Source organism: Miniopterus natalensis, chromosome 1, assembly GCF_054644295.1.
Source record: "Miniopterus natalensis isolate mMinNat1 chromosome 1, mMinNat1.hap1, whole genome shotgun sequence".
In the NCBI taxonomy this organism is placed as follows: Eukaryota; Metazoa; Chordata; class Mammalia; order Chiroptera; family Miniopteridae; genus Miniopterus; species Miniopterus natalensis.
This window is the reverse complement of record NC_142081.1, coordinates 49,580,106-49,598,765: the sequence shown is the minus strand read 5'-3', so window position 1 is coordinate 49,598,765 and position 18,660 is coordinate 49,580,106. Positions and strand designations below refer to the sequence as shown.

Sequence of the window (18,660 nt, the reverse complement as noted above, 5' to 3'; positions counted from 1 at the left end):
GGTTTCTAATTCATCCTCTCCTGCAACATAAGATTTTTTTTTTCTGTACTGTCACAGTAGGCAGTCAATCAATCTCAGCTTCTATATTTCCATTGGTAAGAAGCTCATTAAGCAATTCTTCTACTAACATTAGGTTCTTATTTTTCAAAAGTGTTACCAATGAGAAAAAAGCGAAATACTTTTTGTATAGCTCTTAGTGTTGTGCCTCATGCCTGTCATGCAGTAAAGGCTCTAGAAATATTGTCTATTTTCATGTTTATTGTAATTATGGTGATTGGTGATTCAATTTCTAATTCCCTGCTATTTCCCAATTGCTCCTAGTTCTGATTTTTGGAGCAAAAGAGAACAGGTCCCTTTTCTCTGCTATGGAACTTGGTTTTTGAACATTGAAAAAGCCTTCTCATGTCACCTGTGAATTTCCTCTACTTGTTGCAAAATATCAGTAGTTCTTGCTGTTGGGAGCTCAGCTGAGCTGGGGGAAAGAGAGAAGCTGAACTGTCGAGTATCAAGAATAGCTTATTAAAACAAGTAAAAATTGAAAGAGTTAAGACTTTCATCACTTATTGCAATGGTATAAGCAGGAGTCCAAAAAAAGAAGTTCTGACTCCCCCTGTTCCATTTCTCCCAGGGAACAGTGTACCTGATAGAGGGCCATGGGGATCAATGCAGATATAGAGTCCTCACAGTTGAGAGAGTCCAGTAGTTTATTGACCCTAAGGTGAGTGTTTAGGAAAAAGGCAAAGGGGAAGACTCAGGAGTGGGACAGGGGTGGGGGGTGGGGAGTACCGAGTCAGAGTGGGGCAAAATGTCTTTAAGGTTTCTCCCTCCTCCCCATATAAAGAGACCCTGATGCACCTCAGATAAAGAGACCTAGGGATGAGGGCACCAGGGCTAGGAATGTGTATATGTGAAAGAGCATGTCCTGCTAGGGGGCTTGAGTCCTTGACTGCACCCTCCAGTGCAATGCACCGGAGGAAGCTTTCTCCCTTGAGATCCCCCACATAAAGCCTTCAGAACTGTCTATGGTCAGGTCTGAAAAGCATACATAGGTTTTTAACCAGGAGCCAGACTCCTCACTTACAACCATTTAGAGTATGCTGTGGCATGCATACCCCCACCTTGCTGAGCACTCAAACTGTATTGCAGGGCACAACGACACAGGAAGGGAGTGTATTGTAGTAACCCTCTGAAACTGGGTCGCCAGTGAGGTGACAAGGCAATAATTAAATCAGCTGAAATTATAGCTGTGCATCTGAGAATTTATGACTGGTATAGGATTAAACTAAGCATATCTAAAGACAAATTTCTCTAGGTGATCTATTAAGTTCTTTGAGGGATAAGGGAATAATTTAATTTAATTTTAATTTTTTTAATTTTATTTTTCAAGAACAGTTGACATTGAATATTATTTTGTATTTGTTTCAGGTGTACAGCATAGTGATTAGACAATCATATATTTTACAAAGTGCCCCCCTTGATATTTCAAGTACCCACCTGGCACCATACATAGTTATTACAATATTATTGACTACATTCCCTACGCTGTATTAGATCAAGCATTTACTATCATCTGAGGTAACAGAATATAATAAAATCAATGACATATTATTAATGCATAACAGATTGGATCTGTAGTAAAGTCATACATTTAAAGGTACCAATATTCATAATGTGGTTATGCTCTTTATAAAAACTCAAAAATTACCTTCCTAAAATATTCATAGATTATTTTTCTGTGGGTTTTTTTGGGGGGTGTCTCCTCTGATAGTATCTCTCCTCTTTGTGCTACTCATTCACATGTTCCTCCTAAATCGATCTTCCTAAGATGCCTACCCTTCACCCTCCAATCAAATTAAGTGCTTATTTACATGAATAGAAGTTACTGTCCGTAATAGCAAAGGTTTGGCTTTTTTTTCCATTGGAATTATTCTGAGCTCAGCTCTACTTTCTTGAAGCATTTTGATGTAGCCTAGCATCCCTGAAAGAAAATAGTGATTGAAATGTCATATTGTTTCTTTAGACATTTGAACGGTGATGGTTTGGTATAAAAGCATGGTCCATGAATCAGTGTTCACAGTATTTAAGGACTCTGTCCCCTTGCTTTTACTTCCTAGAGCAGGTCATCCTCACAGTTCAACAGTAAACCAGGATCAGATGAAGGAAATGCCTGTCAGATGGGAGTCTGTTTAGACCAGACAGTAAATTGTGTTAAAGGTTTGCGGCACTTGTCAGCAAGTATAATGTGAAAATGGGAGTTTTGTGGTGTTTCTTTCTAATAAGTAGGGTGACTATAAGGACTCTAATCTTAGTGTGGTCAAACAATAAGATCTGGAAAATTACAGCAAAGTGACACTGCAACGCAAAGTCTCTTAGCTTATGACATTACTCTGGCAAGAATACAATCCATGAATGTTGGAAGTCTGTAAAGCTTGAAACTTTCAGAGACATGAGGATGTTCTCTAGTTCTATGTTGCCAGGGGTCTGCTAGCCATAGGACTTGAGCTCATACATCCAGGGATTCAGAACACAGACAGAGCTAATAAACCAGAGAAGTAACAGGCTGGGAATCAGTGGTCAGTAAAACATTTTTAAAAATATATCATTTTGATAATACAATATCATTATACCCTATCCCTGCATGTTTGGTTCAGTTGGAATCCTTTCAACACCCACCCCCTGGTAGGCAACTCATTAAAACAGTACCTGGTATAGACTTATTTTTTTTCTAAAATTAAATTTTAATTCTACTCTAAGAATTCTGTAATATCCCTTTAAGTAATGAGACAACCATGGGCTCGACTCAGCTGCTTTGTCCATGAACGAGGTGCTTCCTGAGATGCACACAGCATGAGTTTTCTTAGCTCGTCACCCTTTTTCCTTTGTGGTGAGCAGGACCTCAGGCCTTTCTACCTCTCAAAGTGAGGACACTGCCTTGGATGTGCCTTTTCTGAGCTAAATGCTGGGCCATGCTCCGTGCTTCCACTAGCCTGGAGCAGGCAAACTATAAAACAGGTTCAAGAAACACTGTCTCAAAATAAGAGAGACTTGGGCTGTGAAAGCCTGGCAACCATCTAATGGCTCTAGTCTCTGCCGTCTGCTACTACCGATCTTCATTAGTGATTGGACAGGGATTGCTAAGATCTTTCAGGGACTTAAGTATGCAGCATCTAAAGAACAGTATAATTAAGAAGAATCTGAGGTTTAGCTTTGAGAAATGTAGTTTCTTTGCTATTGAATATTCGATTAGATTTAATGGCATTTAAGTAAAAGCATATTAAGAAGCTGGTCTTTCATTAACTTACGAATAATTGTCCTTTATAAACTATGTATAAGTGGATGCTGAGATTTTCCAGAGAGGGATTACTAAGAAAATTAGCTTCAAACCAAGGAACATTAATACGCACAACTTCATACTTACTATAGCTCTGAGCCACAGAGGCGTGGTTTAGGAGTTTCAAACTACATTCTAAATTGAGAGCCTATGTAGTGTGAATTTTTATTAAAGGGACACTTTTTCAGACAATATCATGTGCTTAATTATGAGCAAGGTTTGCGGCTGCATTTTTAATTTTCCTGTTCTGCAGCATGTGATAATTTCTGAGGTTAACTTAGGTACAGATAATGTTCTGGGAGGAGTAAGAAAGGTTTTTGGTATAAGGAATCGCAGGCCCTAGAAACAGCTATTTTGTCTACTTGATAAACCGTCTGTTAAGGGTATGAACCCTAGAAGGTACATCCTGTAATTGAGTTGTTAGAAGTCAGCCCCTGACACCTGACATTGTCCCCTCAAGCCTAACATTGAGAAAACCTTTGGGGACTGTTTAACAACTGCATTTTAGGTCTTCACTGGAGCAACTCATTGTAATAACACCTAGGACCATTCGGTTGTTTCCCTGTGGAAATTTTTTTTTTTTTGAGTCCTTAAGTTGCTTTGTTGTTATGACTCCGCATCTATAATTCTGAGCATTACTGGCTCTAATAAATGCAGCACATAGCGGTCGATGCTTGGGGAAGTGCAAAGGAAAAGAACATCACAGTCCTCGCTGAAAATGACTTTTAACCACTGGAAATATAGCTTGAAATCCCCTTTACCACCAGGCAGTACATCTTTCACATCTCCCTGATCTCTTTAAAAACTTAAAAATGGCATTAGCTTTAAAAGAATAATAATGTAACGCTGACTAACGAGGTAGTCAGCGCTCCCACACCACATTTCAGGGGAGCGAGTGTTTGGAAAGAAGGGCCGCTGAAGTGCTCGGAGCGCCCTGGGGTGAGGAGAGGTCAAACGCCCAGGGCGGCAGCGAGTAATTTCGTGTGATCAAAGGCTCCCTTTGACACGAGGTCATTTACTCTTTAAAATATTATAACGGTGTGAATGGGGAGTTCTCCCAGGGTTCATAAAGCAGAACGAAGGGCTCGGAAAAGAAAGCGGTGAAACTGCGTGGGCCAGACCCCGGCTAAGGAGCCCGTACAGGCGCAGGGGCCTTCGAGAGCTTCTCAGGCCTTCTCGCTTTTCATTTGTCCCCTGATCCGTCATGAGTCGCACCGCCAGACTGGGCTCCTTAAAACATCGCTTTCGTCATGTCGGTCTCATGGCTCCTTCCGAACAGAAAGAAGGAAATGGCAGTTTTGTTCAGGATGAGCTGAAGGTGGGATAAACTGGAGATAGGGAGCTCCGTAATTAAAAAGCCAATGAAAAGCATTCCAGGCATAACACAATACAAATCCACAGCAGAATTGTGGTGATCCAAATATAAAGAAATATGCCAGTGAGAGGGCAAGAGAGAAACAGAGATGAGAAGGAAGATGGACAAGGCTTGATCCCTCGTGGGTGTTAGGAGCAAAGACGAAATCGGCCGCGGTGATGGGTGGAGCCCCGACTATTCCTAGCTTGCTGCAATAATCTGGGTATTTTGGACAAGAATCTACATTCTTTGCAGCTCAGTTTCCACATTCCTAAAATATAATAATGTTGGAATATGTCATTTCTCGGGTTGCTTGAGTTTTACAACTAGGATTAGTTCTTATTTAGGATTTTAAATCTCTGCAACTGGGAAAATGGTGATAGTGTAAAAAACAGATAAATCAAAAGGAGACATCCAAAAAAAATTGCAGGGAAATGTTTGGTTCTCAAATGGATGTCTCGGCTTGAAAGTGCTGGCAGGTTTGTGGACATATTCAAGAACATTTAAAAACCATTCTCGAGACCCACTGTATCCCAGCCACTCAGCAGAACAAACATGCTCTTTTCCTCCTTTGGCGGAGCCACTTCATATATAAATTTACTGTCTGAACTAGAGAAAGAAAGCAAGGCGAGAAAGAGAAAGGAAACCATGTAAAATAATAGGCAAGTAAACATACCAGTTCACTATTAATACATGCCCAGAATGAGCAAGAAACAGAGCTGTACCCTAGTTAAGTTTTATTTTCTTCTTGCCTCTCAGACATGAACAGTATTGTCCCATTGCACACAATTTTATATATTTTTCACACAACCATGTACTCTACACCCAAGCAAATTATTTCGTCTCATGTTCAACGAAGGAACTAGCGATCACTCCAAGGCAAGAGGAAATATGGCTGTAGTGGTTTTATTAGGAGATGGCATGTTAGTCTCTAGTGTAGTTCCCTCCAAAGAGGCCATCAAGGGTGGTTTAGAAGACAGTGTGCCATTTCCAATAAAGACAAGCCTTCCACTTAGTGGCCACCGTTAAGAGAATCCAGCAGTCAAATGAGAAAAGATGGAGGAGTCTGGAATAATTAGTACTGGGGAGAAGGTTTATACTTGAATTTTATTACTGTTTTGCGACAGGGCTTAGAATTTTCCAAGTTATTTGAGATGATAAAAGTACTGTTTTGCAGAGATTAGAATAACAGAAACAGAAACTTGGTCGAGGCATCTGTGAGACCCTTGTGGGATATTAAGTTAGGTAACTGGGACCAGGACTGTAGGTAAGTATCAAGCAATAATAAACATAGCCAAGATTTATCATCCAGGCTGAGGCGCTAACCCAAGCGGGGTCGGTAGAGAGAAGTCTAGACCAAAGCTGAGTCAGAAGAGAAAGCCAGTAGAACTCGGATACAACACAGATGCAATCTCAGCTTTGGCTCCCTGCCCTTCTCCTTCAGTCCCCTAAGACAGTCGCCTGCATCGTCATGTCTGCCAGAGACGCTCTTACTAATCTATTCCTTAGCTTGGAGAAATCTGAGTAACCCTAGGACAGCAGTGGGTCAGCATCAAGTTCAACAGCGTTCCTGTCTAAACAAGTTTATAACAAAATAATTGCTACCAATAGTTTATAATCTACTTACATATCTATATGTGTGTGTGTGTGTGTGTGTGTGTATAAATAAAATCTCAGTGTTCACAACAATACTACAAGGAAGGAAATTTTCCATTTTCCATATGAGATAACTGAGACTCATGAAAAATACTGTGTCTAGTAACTAGGTCTTGTCTTCTTACTGTGACTAAGTCTTCGCCTACTAACCACTTTAGTGTGAGGTCCTTGCCTTTCTCCCTGATCTTCAGGCTTCTGTCTTTCTCTTTCCAGTTATTATTTTAAAGATAACAATCTTTTTTTAAAAAACGCACCAAGAGCTTGGTTTGTTTAATGCCTCATCTCCCCCGTGTCAAGGCCTAAACACTAAACCCCCCACTCGCTCTTCTCTGTCACACCCCCGAGCTGGCCCCGGGAAGCAGAGATGAGGGAGACTTATTTCTCATTCTTTGGAAACCTATTCTAGAGGGACAGCCGCATAAGCAAACAGAATGCAGTGTCATAGGGGCGATGGCAGAAGGCTTAGGAGAACTGTTTTCACTCTTAGGCCTCAGTTCAGCCTCAGTGCAGGACCCCTGCTGGCGGGACGCCTGCCTTTTAGTTTAGCCCACGAGGCTGCTGAGAAGCCGCCTTTGAGGCGGGAGCCCCCGTTCTCCTCTCTTCCCCTTTTGGTAAGGTGGCCAGCTCACCAGCATCAAAATCTGCAGCATTGCTACCTGCTTCTTGGAACAAAAGGCAGTAATGCAGCGCTATTTTACACAGCGCTAACTCACCATGCTCTTGACAGCTTAAAAGACAATGATTTTAAAAAACTTCTAAACATCTACTATTCTGAGTTGAAAAGAAATTCTAAAACCTTGGACTTGGATGAGAAATTTAAGGAGTAACTGTTTTATTTATTATTTTCCTTTTGATGTAAAGAAAAATATGATTGATATGTAACAGAAATCATGTCATAAATAAAGTCAGTTTAAGAGGGAACTTAAGCAGAAAAATTAAATTCTAATTGCTCAGAAGGCATGGTATCAAGAGATTAATTTTATTTTTTTCATAATGGTATAGCTGTATCCTACAACAGATGGTGTCTTAGTTGGGAGGAAATATGGGATTAAAAATCTTTAGGTATGTGGGCAGTGAGTCATCAATTACACAGACACAAATAATCACTCATTGTTGACAATAGAAATAAAAAATGGTGAAAAGGGAGGAAAAGAAAATATCCTAAATAACATAACCTAATGTGCAGCAGGTGAACAGTTAAGTATATAATGATCATCAGGAAAATTGTATTAAAATACATGTAAAATATATAATGTTAAGCAAAATAGAGTATGGTATGTTTACTATTAAGTAACTAAATGAATACAAGGAGTTATTTTTTAAAGTCTGAAAGAGAACACAGCTGAAGGATTATAGGAGAGAGATTTAGAATGATTTATTATTAATCTTTTACTTTGCCTTAATGTCTCATAGTGCTAAAAAAAGGTTAGTTATATAGCTCTGCCCAATAATTGTCTTGGAGACACAGAAATAAACAGAAGCACTATGATTTGTTTTCTTTTAGGCCTATAGTTCTCAATTAATTAAAAACTCCTTTGGATATAAACAGAGTCTACCAATTTTCTGATTTCTAATGAAAATGAGCTGGTCTAAGAATATTATTAATCAACCATCCACTTGTGGAAATTGCACACCTTTGTCCCATAAAGCAGAAAGATCTATCTTTGGAAAATCTGCTTGATAGTTTTCATGCAATACTCTCCTGGCGCCTTCTGAGAATTCTTTTCCAATCTATATACATTCAGTATATTATCAGATCAGTTTTAGACAAAAATAATAATTAATATGTACTTAGTAAAATCAGCTCTTACTTCCTCTACATAAATACCAGATACCTTAAAAAGTACAGAATATATGTACTTTAGAGTGTTTGTATTGTGTTTGCTCTATAATTAATTGAAGATGATTAATTGAACCTGAGTCAAGGTATATAGCAAGGTACTTTTATATCTCAGATTTTATGAAACCAGTAAACTCTTTTAAATATAATTATGCAAAGAACTGAGAAATAAAACCATAAAAAATATTGACTATGTAATAGAACAAATGTTGAGTTAAAATACATCTCAATTTAGCCTATAGAATTATATCCATATTGTCAATTTTATGTGATCATTGACTTTCCAGAGATGTAGATATCTTCACTTTTTTATCCCATGTGTAATCTCTGTAGTCTAAAAGGCTCAATTTTCCTAAGGCGTACAGCTGAATAGCTGGAGAAGAGCTATCTGAGAAGGATTGGGACTAGTTTATAGCGATAACACTATTTTGGAAATAAGTTGGAAATTTTTCAAATAATTACCTCTAGATGAGCTGGGACAGGCCTCTTATTTCCTCCTAACAAAACAATTGTTAGTTCTTAAGAATATGAGTTTTGATATAAGACAATTTTGCAATGGAAATTAAACTCTGCCATAGAGGTTTGTTTTTTTTTTGGTTTTATTTTTAAGATCTTACAGACTTTATTCAACAATTCGTGAATCATAGCAGCATCCAGTATAGCAGGTGGAAAGGTGTTCCAAGGAGCTACCCAAGGCAGGATACTTCCTTAGGCAGAAGGGAGCCAGGAAAAAGGAAGTTGTACTAGGCAAAAAGTGGATTGGTTATAGCAAGGTTATTTTCCTTAAGGGAATAGCAGGGTCTATGAGTCTGCCATATAACTCTAAACTTGGTAAATTGCTTAACTTTAATTTCATTAAAAATAAAATGGGATTAATTGTAAACCTCAACTTATTTTATTGTTGTCAATATGGAAAAATCCAATCATGTAAATAGTAGGTTACGGTAAGCCATAGAGCTTGGGTTCAAATCCTGTCACTGCTATCTCTGACAGATAATGACCTTGGAATGGTTCTAAACTATTTTATTCCCCCATTTCCTCATTTATAAATTGAGAGAAATAATTGTACTTATATATATCATTGGATTTTTTTGATAATTAAATGAGGTAATTCATGTAAGGTTGGCTAATTGCTAACATTATATGTGGTCCTGGTATGCTTGGCTAGTTTGCTGGCTACAGTTAGGGGAAGCTTAACCCAATCAGCTGTACCAAAAAGGGCTGACATCAATCAGCTTTCACAGAATCAAATCTTACTTTCAGAACTACTTGTCTTGCCTGTGTGGATGACTCCCTCACACCTCTCACCATTGGGACTTTCTAGTCTCTTCTGAGTTTTAACTGATATCCATGAACTTGACCACTTGCCTAAAAGTTCAATCATTTATTTATTTACTGATATTTTGTCTTCACCATGTTTTGTTATTTAATCTGCCCCAGATTACTCCTGGTTAGAGCCTTTTAATAAATATCACACATATGTTTTATGTGTAGAGCTTCACAGTATTTACCAAGCTCTTCTATACTCATAAGAAGGGCAGACTTTTTTTTTAAGATTCAGGCTTGCAGTAAAAGCTTAATTATTACTTGACTGATAAGCTCATGAAAATATATATTTATACAGACTTAACATAGTAATGATGAAAATGTAAAATTATAGGGAAACACAACCTGATAGAGAACACTTTTGAGGTTATTGGAAAGTTAAGAGAACGTTTTTACAGCATTGCAGTTTTACAAATTACAAAATATGGGTTCAACTGATTCCTTAATTTGTGAGTCTATAGAGTTGCTCAAGATTCTAGGTGAGCTTGTGAATTTGAATTAAGTTCTATGAGAAGGAAGACATAAAGAAAATAAATCATTATTGATAGAAAACGCACAACTCATATAACACTTTGCAGTTTATAAATCACTTTCTCAACCATTCTCACAATTTAGTGTTTCTTTACATAGTTATTAAAGTCACATTATTTAGGAGTCAAAACATTTCAAAACACTTGAGGGCAGTTAGTATGATTTACATGTAATGTGGTGGAAAGACATTTATTCATGCACACTTAACGCCATTGTTAATTCTGTTCACAGAGGGGAGAAAGTAGAACCTGCTTGGAATCAGAGCCTTAAATTAGAGCAAAAAAAAACACCTGGCAAAGTCCTTTCCTTCTGTGAACAGAAACCCATTCACATAATCTTTTTCTCATTTATTTGATTTTTGGAATGTGGGAGGGTCAAACATGAACTGCCAGGGAGAGGAGAAGAGCATGGAAGCGGTTAGGAGGGAAGCAAGAAGTTACACTCGGAGAGAGGTTGGTTCATTTTCTGAAGATGAGTGTTGAGAAGACAAAAATAGTTCATCGCTATTGCGCCCTACTCCACTCTGCAGTTTCTTGCGGTTCATAAGAGCATGCTGCCAGTGATTCTTTTTGTGACCCCAGCTCTTGACCTTTGATTGTCATGTGACCAATATAGCACTTGGACTAGAGACTGTTAATTGGCATTATTCTGGCAATGATGAAAGCTATATCAACTCCTTTTTCATAGGATACGTGGTGGACAGTATCTTAAGTGTCATCTCCCCCCACCCCACACACTGTCTTCCAGCCTATCTTTTCTCCTTTCCGTTTCTTCTCTCTTTCCTCTTCCTTGATATCTGCCCCACAATATTCTTTTCCTATATTCCATGATCTAAACTAAAAGTAGCTCTTAATTGGAGTACATGACCTTAAGCATAATTTGTGCATCACTGACATCCATCTTACTCATGTGCAATAATTTTAATATTTCACATTTATTACCGCATTTGATCCTTGTTTTCAAACATATAAGTTATGGCATTATTATTATTTATTACCCTTTGATCTTTATTGATATTTTTCTTTTATTAATATTTTACCTGAGTTGTATGATGCATTTAATACATTGTTCAAGATCACCAAGCTAATAATTGATTCAACTAGAATACTGGAGTTTAGACCATGGCTATTAAGAAAAACCTAGTAAGACAAAGGTTTCCCTTTATTAAGCCAGGCAGCAAGACGCCATCTCTGTGTCAGTGGAAAACTGGGCTCTGAAATGTTAGGGGAGCGTGTTCCAGTGGCAGAGCTGCCCAGCTAACAACCAAGTTATAAATTGTGCTGTTCCTAGTGAAAAGGTTGGCTCTAAGCTGGAGGTTAGCAAGATTTTGTAGGTTAGGTGAGCATAAGGAGAAGCTATCATCTGTGATTTAGCACTATTTTGGTTGTATAAAAAGACTAGCTTTGATGCAATTAAAATCAAATTTAATGTATTAAATTCATTTTAATAAACATAAGTATTAATATATTTTTTAATTATTTTAAATTGCAAAAATGGCATATGCTTATTACAAAATCATTGAACATTACCAAATTTATAACATAGTAAGTCTTCTTTTTCTCTCTCCCCTGGTTTCACTCCACAGAAGTAACTTATGGTTATTAATTTGATGAATATCTTTCTAGATATTTTCTGTGCCTATATAAACACAAACATATATAGGATCAAACTAAACTTACTAACATGCAAACTTGTTCTTTTCACTTAATATTCTATGAGTATTTTTTCATATATACAAAAAGATTTACCTCATTCACTTTAATTATTGTGTTCTTCCCATTGTATGATATACTATAACTCAATCAATATATTATTGCTGAATATTTAGTTTATCTAGCTTTTATTGCTATTACGAAAAATGTTGCAGTGAGCATTCTTGTATAACAAATTATTTTAATCTTGTGCATTTATCTATGGATAAATTCAGATAAGTAAAAATATTTCTCTTAGGATAATCACTAATGTTTTCAATGTATCTATATCCTTGAGGTACCACTTTGCAGTTTAATCTGTTAAAATTAAACACACACACAATGGTATTTTTACAATAATTTTTTTTCTTTTTTTTTTACCATTGCAAACAGACCAAACTCCTCACACCAAGTGGTTTGGTACAAAGATCCATATACTTACCAATTTTGATTATGCTTTCTGTAACACTGACAATAAAACAGTGTGTCAAACCAGGTTATGTATATTTTAAAGTTTCAGCATAGAACTATCCAAGAAGAAAAATGATCACTATGTGTGGTAGCTAGAATCTCTCCTTCTCACTGGGCAAGGTCCTAGTTTATTGACTTAAAGAGAGGAAGAGGGGGGAGGGGGGAGAGAGACATCAACCGGTTGTCTCCCGAATGCACCCCAACTGGGGATCGAAGCCGAAACCTGGGTATGTGCCCTGGCGAGGAATCGAACCCGCCACCTTTCAGCGTAGGAGACACTGCGTCAGCCAGCTAAGCGGCACCATCCAGGGCTCCATTTCACCTTTCTCACAGCCTCTTTGGTTATGAACACTGGGATTTTCTTCCAGGAGGTAACTGCTCATTGCAGTCGTTCCCCTTTTCCTCCTCCAGGGCTGGGCGGGGACTCTATGGTATTGACAGCATGCCAGACCTCCGCAGGAAGAAAACTTTCCCTATCGTACGAGATGTGGTGAGTGCCTCCTGTTGAATTCTCTTTGATGGCATGTGTCGTCTTTGTCTTTATTAGGTGTCATACTGTCCTTCGCATGAAATACCTGGCCTATAAGTAGTTCACATAAGAGAACATGTAAGAAGCTGGAGTCTAGCAAGTGTTACATTTATTATTTCTTTAAAATCTATCAGATGGGGAAGATAACCTTTTGGCAGCTGTAGATAGTGGCTGAAATTTCCAATGGAGTTAAAATGATTGTATAATTGAGCAAAAAGAAGTCACATGGCATGCCAAGCAAGCTGCTGCAACTGAGCTTGGATGTATTCGCTGTAATGAATGACCCTAAGTTTCATTGCAGCTTAGGGCTTGATTTAACTCACCTTCTTCACCTTAGCTCAGTAGACGTAACACTTGCAGAGCGAGCAGGTGATATTGATCATTTGTATTCTATTCTATTAAGATCAAGTCCAGCCAAATTCATAAGCTGTCCTGCTGTCTAAAGAAACCATGGCTGCCAAGTCATTATAACTTTTATTAGCCCTGGTCATAACGCTGAGTAACTCGAGCTGTCCTATAATGAGATGTGCTGGGGCACATCTAGAGATGCAAAGAATTAATAATGATCTGTATTAGAGTATAAAAAACAAACAGCCCATCAGCATGAAAAAGAGTGTCATCCACAATGTCTTCACATTTTTTCTGGAGGCATATTCTTAATAGTTTATGACATGAAAATATATTTTATACCAGAGAAACCAAAATTTCTTGTTACCAGTAATTTTTAATTTTGCTATGAAAACCTTCATCTGAAAGCCATCACTTTAGTTTTAAAGTAGGAAAGATAAAATCGTGACTGGAAAGATCTTTGAGAAACATGACATGTCTGTTCTATTAGCTCAGAATCCTGCCATTAGAGTGTGGACATTATTTTAAAATGTTTGGCTTATTTAACACCTTTTCTCACCTTTCTTATGTCTAATTATTTATACCTTTTTTCACCTTCCTTATGACTAATTATTTATACTTTGCTTTCTCTGACGCATGGAATCTTCAGGCCATGGTAAGTGATTTTTGATTTATTTAATATTTGCCAATTTTCTCAAATGCAGTAAAAGTGGGCAAGATGGTAAAATAAAAAGAGACATACAAGAATAATACATTTGGGTTGTCCAATGTAACATCCAGTTCAATTATGAAAAACACGCCAACTTATGTAAACATGTACAAATGCAGACTAAAATAGGATAAAACGTTATTTTAGGGACAGTAGTTGTCAGAGATGGAAGATCATCTTGGATGAACCCTTGGATGTAGGCCTTACATAGGTTTACATGGTAGGGGTGGAGATGGGTGGACAGTGACTTCCTAACTTAGGATTGTGCTGAACTTGATCTGGGTCCCTGGCCTTGTAGCTACAAGGAGATATACTTATGACCACATGCATTATTCTCCTATGACTTCCTTTAGTTCCCAATGGGAGAGCAGATTTAATATTCCCATATAGAGCTTCTGGTTTCTAAAGTTTTCTATAGTACTGTTGAGTTTATTATATTGCATGTGTTTTGGGTAGGAGTGGTATAATGATTGTATTTTACAGGGGAAACTAAAGGGATTTGACTCTTATTTTAAATCACCTAAGTTACCAGCCTTGAGTGAGGAAAACAAATCTGGGTATAATGTTTCTCAATTGATAAAAGGGACCCTTGGAAGAAAATATCCTGGATAGATTTGGAAGAATATTCCAGGGAACTGCGAACAACTCGAGAACCATCAAGCACCAACTGTGATTCAGGATCATCACACACATCAGCTGGCTCCGTACCAATGGTCATGTTTTATGAAAAAAATGTGATCATGACCATCTTGGGGAAAGAAATTCTAAAAGCCTCTTCTAGCCTAGAAACCATGGCTGATCACCTTGCCTTGCTGGACCTCAGTTTTCTCATCTGTAAAATGTAGAGGTTGGGTTTGATGATCTAAGGGAACTCTCAGCTTTAATGTCGTGATGCCGCATTCTGGGTGAACTGGTTGACTAGTGAAAGTGACAGGTCCCTATTGACTAAAACATGAACAATAGCCTATAGTCTTACACTTTTACATTTTGCTGAGTAGTCATCTCATGTACCAATAATTCATAATTCTGTCTGTTTTAGACCTTGGCTGCCAGGAAATCTGGACTCTCCCTGGCTATGGTGATTAGGACATCACTAAACAATGAGGAGCTGGTAGGTGCAAAGTCCATCACTATGTATCCATCATGGTCCGGTGGGAAAGCCATTCTGTTTGATCCAGTCATTTGTAACGTTAGTTCCAACATTCCAGGAATAGCTGGGAGCATGGGAGGAGTCTGACCCTACAGCAAATTCCCTCGGCCTCAGCTTCACTATCGTACAAAGTATCCTCTGTTGCTCAAATATGCATGAACTTTCCCATCCTTAGAAATGCTGTTTCATCCTGACACAATTCAGCTTGTATCCTCCCCCTGAAAAAATCCTGTTAAATTTCTACATAATTCAAATTTTGTCTCATTTATGAGGCTTTCCCAAACATACTCCCCCTTCTGACTGAGTTATTAGTTTCCTCCTCTCGACTTTTTTAGCATTTAATCACTACCTCCATAAGGTAGTATAGTTAAGAGTGAGAGCTGGTTTTGGTGATTCCGAACTCCACTGCCAAAGTATAATTGTTGTATCTGGCAAGTTATGTAACTTCCCTAAACCTGAGTTCTCTCATCTGTATAGTGAGGTAACAATAAGACAGATTAAGGGAGTGGATATGCCCAGCATAGCGTAGGATATAGTAAACAATAAATAGGAGCTGCTCTTTTTATTATTTTTTTCTTATTATAATTAATTTGATTATTTTGCATAAACCTTTCCTTTTAGACTGATATCCCTGAGGGTAACATAATATTTTATTTGTTGTTATTTAATATTGTCATTTGTGTTTAGTACACTGGTATGAGGTAGAAGCTTTGTAATTTTTGCTGAATGAAAAACCAATTAGAAGATACAAGTTGGCTGCAAATATCTAGGTCAGGGATTCTTAAATTTGGCTCATCAGATTCACTGTGGGGAGCTTTAAAACATGCTTATGTCTGGCTTTCATTCCCATTGAGTCCCATTGATTCCGATTTAATTGGTTTCAGGTGTAGCCTACATAGAGCTGTTTTCTTTTTAAACCCTCAGGCGATTCTAACGTTCAGTGGACATTGTCACATGTAGCTCCATCCTGCACAGCCACCGCTGAGGCTTTTACTCAAGACGGCTTATCTGCGCCCCTCTCTTACGGAAATTAATATACTCTACCTCTCAATTCTAGCAACTTGGTTATTCTTATAGAATATTTTTTGGCCAAAAATATTACATTACTTGTTCTACATTTCTATACACTTGACATTTAAACAATATTATTTATATTTCTCATTCTCTTCTTTCTGTCATTGTCATCTTTCAAAAGCCGACCATCCCTACCTAGGTCTTACCATCAAACTCTCCAACCCCAATATAGGTCAGCAAAGCAGTGCATGCTCATTTGAATATCTGGGTGCTACGCAAGTTAAAACATTTTCTATTGTGCCACGGGATTGAAACACTGTGGCTTCTTTCTCAGGGTCATATGATGCTGTCTAATATTTTGAGTATAGTTTGGATTCAGGAGAAAGTGAACACCCTCTGGTGTATGAGAAAGCCCCATATTGCTTCCTGAATGACAAGTATCTATCTAGCCGTTTGCTTCTGGGGAAATAACCAAGGTCAAGGACTTTTATTGATATCCTTCTACACTATTCCTTTCTTATATTTCAAAATATGGCAACTCACTTGAAGCACAAATCCTCATTGCTGTAAGAAGCTAAGGGGAAAGCAGTAGAAATCCGAGGAATGTTACCACAGTTTCTGAGGCTCTGACTGGAAACACACCCTCACTTTATGGTTAAATTAACTATTGATCTACTTTTCATCAACTTAATTATCATTTTACTTGTGTAGTTTCAGAAGGCCAGTGTGACAGATTTGTTCTGTGTGGATGTCGGGTGGATAAATAGCATCCATCAGCTTCCTCCCAAACTCATAAAGCCCATTTCCCTAGGGCCCAAGTCTCAAAAAGTAAATGAAATATGACTTCAGTATAACAGGCGTATTCAATGTCACCCTTGACAAGCCGTCACATTCATTCGTTGCATGGCAGCTAACATGACCGCCGAGGAGCGCGGCTTCCACGCCTTGGCTCGGGAAGCCTTCCCGGGCGCCCTCGACGTGAAAGCGTGAGCTCTGGCCTGGCCGTGGCGGAGGACGGCCTGGCCCTGCGGGAAGCATCAAATGTTAGCGCTTCGGTTGCATTAGCGAGCCGGACGGCAAAGGCTCCGAGGAAGGGAAGGGCTGTAAAGCCTGATGCGAGGTGCCAGGGGGTCAGCAGCACAGCCTCCTTTAGCGCTGTGGGCAGTGGGAGAAGCCCTGCCAGGTGCCCTCCCGCCCCGTCCCTACTCACCCCCGAGGAGCGGCTGGGCTGATTGGGAATCTCAGTCTAATGAGCCCGTAAGGACGACAGTCTGAACGTTTCCATCTGGCTTAACAGCACAAGGAGGGATAGGAATCAGTATCCATACCCGGCAACGAGTCTGCCGGGCACTATGCTGCCCAACTTTGTGGGGCAATAAAAGTAGATCCATTAAAAAATTACATAAATATTGATCACTATGGGTCAAGCATTGTTTCAGGTTCTGGAAATAAGGCAGTGGACAACTTTGCTAAAAATCCATGCTGTCGGAGCTGACACATAACAGACTGGTAGTTGCCAGAGGGGAGAGGGGTTGGGGGAATGGGTGAAAAAATGAAGGGATTAAGAAGTACAAGTTGGTAGTCACAAAACAGTCATGGGATGTAAAATACAGCATAGGGAATATAGTCAATAATATTGTAATAACTATGTATGGTGCCAGATGGGTACTAGAAATATCAGGGCGATCACTTTGTAAAGCATATGATTTTCTAATCACTATGCTATACACCTGAAACTAATACAAAATAATATTCAATGTAAAATGTAATTGAAAATTAAATATATATATAATGGTAGGGAAGGTGAGATACTGTTTTGTAGCCACCGTTGCTGCAGGACGTGATGGAAGCTTCTAACAGGCAGGAGTGTTTAAGACTCAGATGAGTGTTATAGAAACTCAAGCAGAGTAAGGGATATGATTCACCAAGCCTGAAAGGAATTCTAGAACCCTGTTTTTTCCTATCTGGGTTTATGACCTTGTTTAGGAGCCGGATCTGTTGGCATGCTTCTAGTATTTGTTCATTCTAAGGGTTGGTTTATCTAGAAGAGTGAGGGTCCTTCTTCCAGTAACAGATCCAGGCCCAGTCAAAGGGACTTACAGGAACTAGGTGTGGGAGTATTCAGATTAGACCTGGGCCCTATTCCTAGCATGACACTAGGGAGACAACTTGGAGGGTCGAAAAGCAGGTCAGAACACCTCTCTGCTCTGGGTTTCAGTCCAGAAGTTGTAGGCGCACATGCACTCAGGTGCTCTGGACTATTGCTCAGGAACAGGAGCCCTTTCAAGCCACTTGGACAAGAGTTGAAGTGATATGGGCTTGAATCAGAGCCTCAGCTCCACTTCTTAATACCTCTGAAAACTTGTTTCTTACCAATACTCCTTGACTCCCTGAGACTTGTTCACCTTAACCTTAAAACAAAAGTAATAATACTTAGCTCACAATTTGTAAGAATTAAAAAGTGTCCTCCAGGCAGAGCAGGTGGCAGTCAGGGAAGTAGGGCAGGGACTTGTGTTGAGGTATCCAGAATATATGCTAAGTTCAGTTCCTCCCTGTCACCTTTGCAGCTGAGGGTCAGATTGCAAGGAGGACCAAGTTGGGGACCAACAGCAATGATGCCAAGTTTAAAGATCCTCTAGTTTATAAGTATTGCTATCAGTCCTCCTTTTGTCCTTTTTGAAAAGATCACAGTCTTTGGCTTGAATGAAGT

At 38.8% G+C, this 18,660-nt stretch overlaps 1 protein-coding gene across 1 annotated transcript in view; it reads left to right on the top strand.

Moving 5' to 3' along the window:
- The window catches only part of UNC13C (unc-13 homolog C), a 460,865-nt gene that overhangs the window by 166,703 nt on the left and 275,502 nt on the right, over positions 1–18,660 (top strand). The window contains exons 5-6 of the mRNA XM_087821385.1: positions 12,612–12,690; positions 14,826–14,897. Of these exons, the coding sequence (XP_087677511.1) occupies positions 12,612–12,690; positions 14,826–14,897 (151 nt within the window). The remainder of the gene's footprint in view (positions 1–12,611; positions 12,691–14,825; positions 14,898–18,660) is intronic.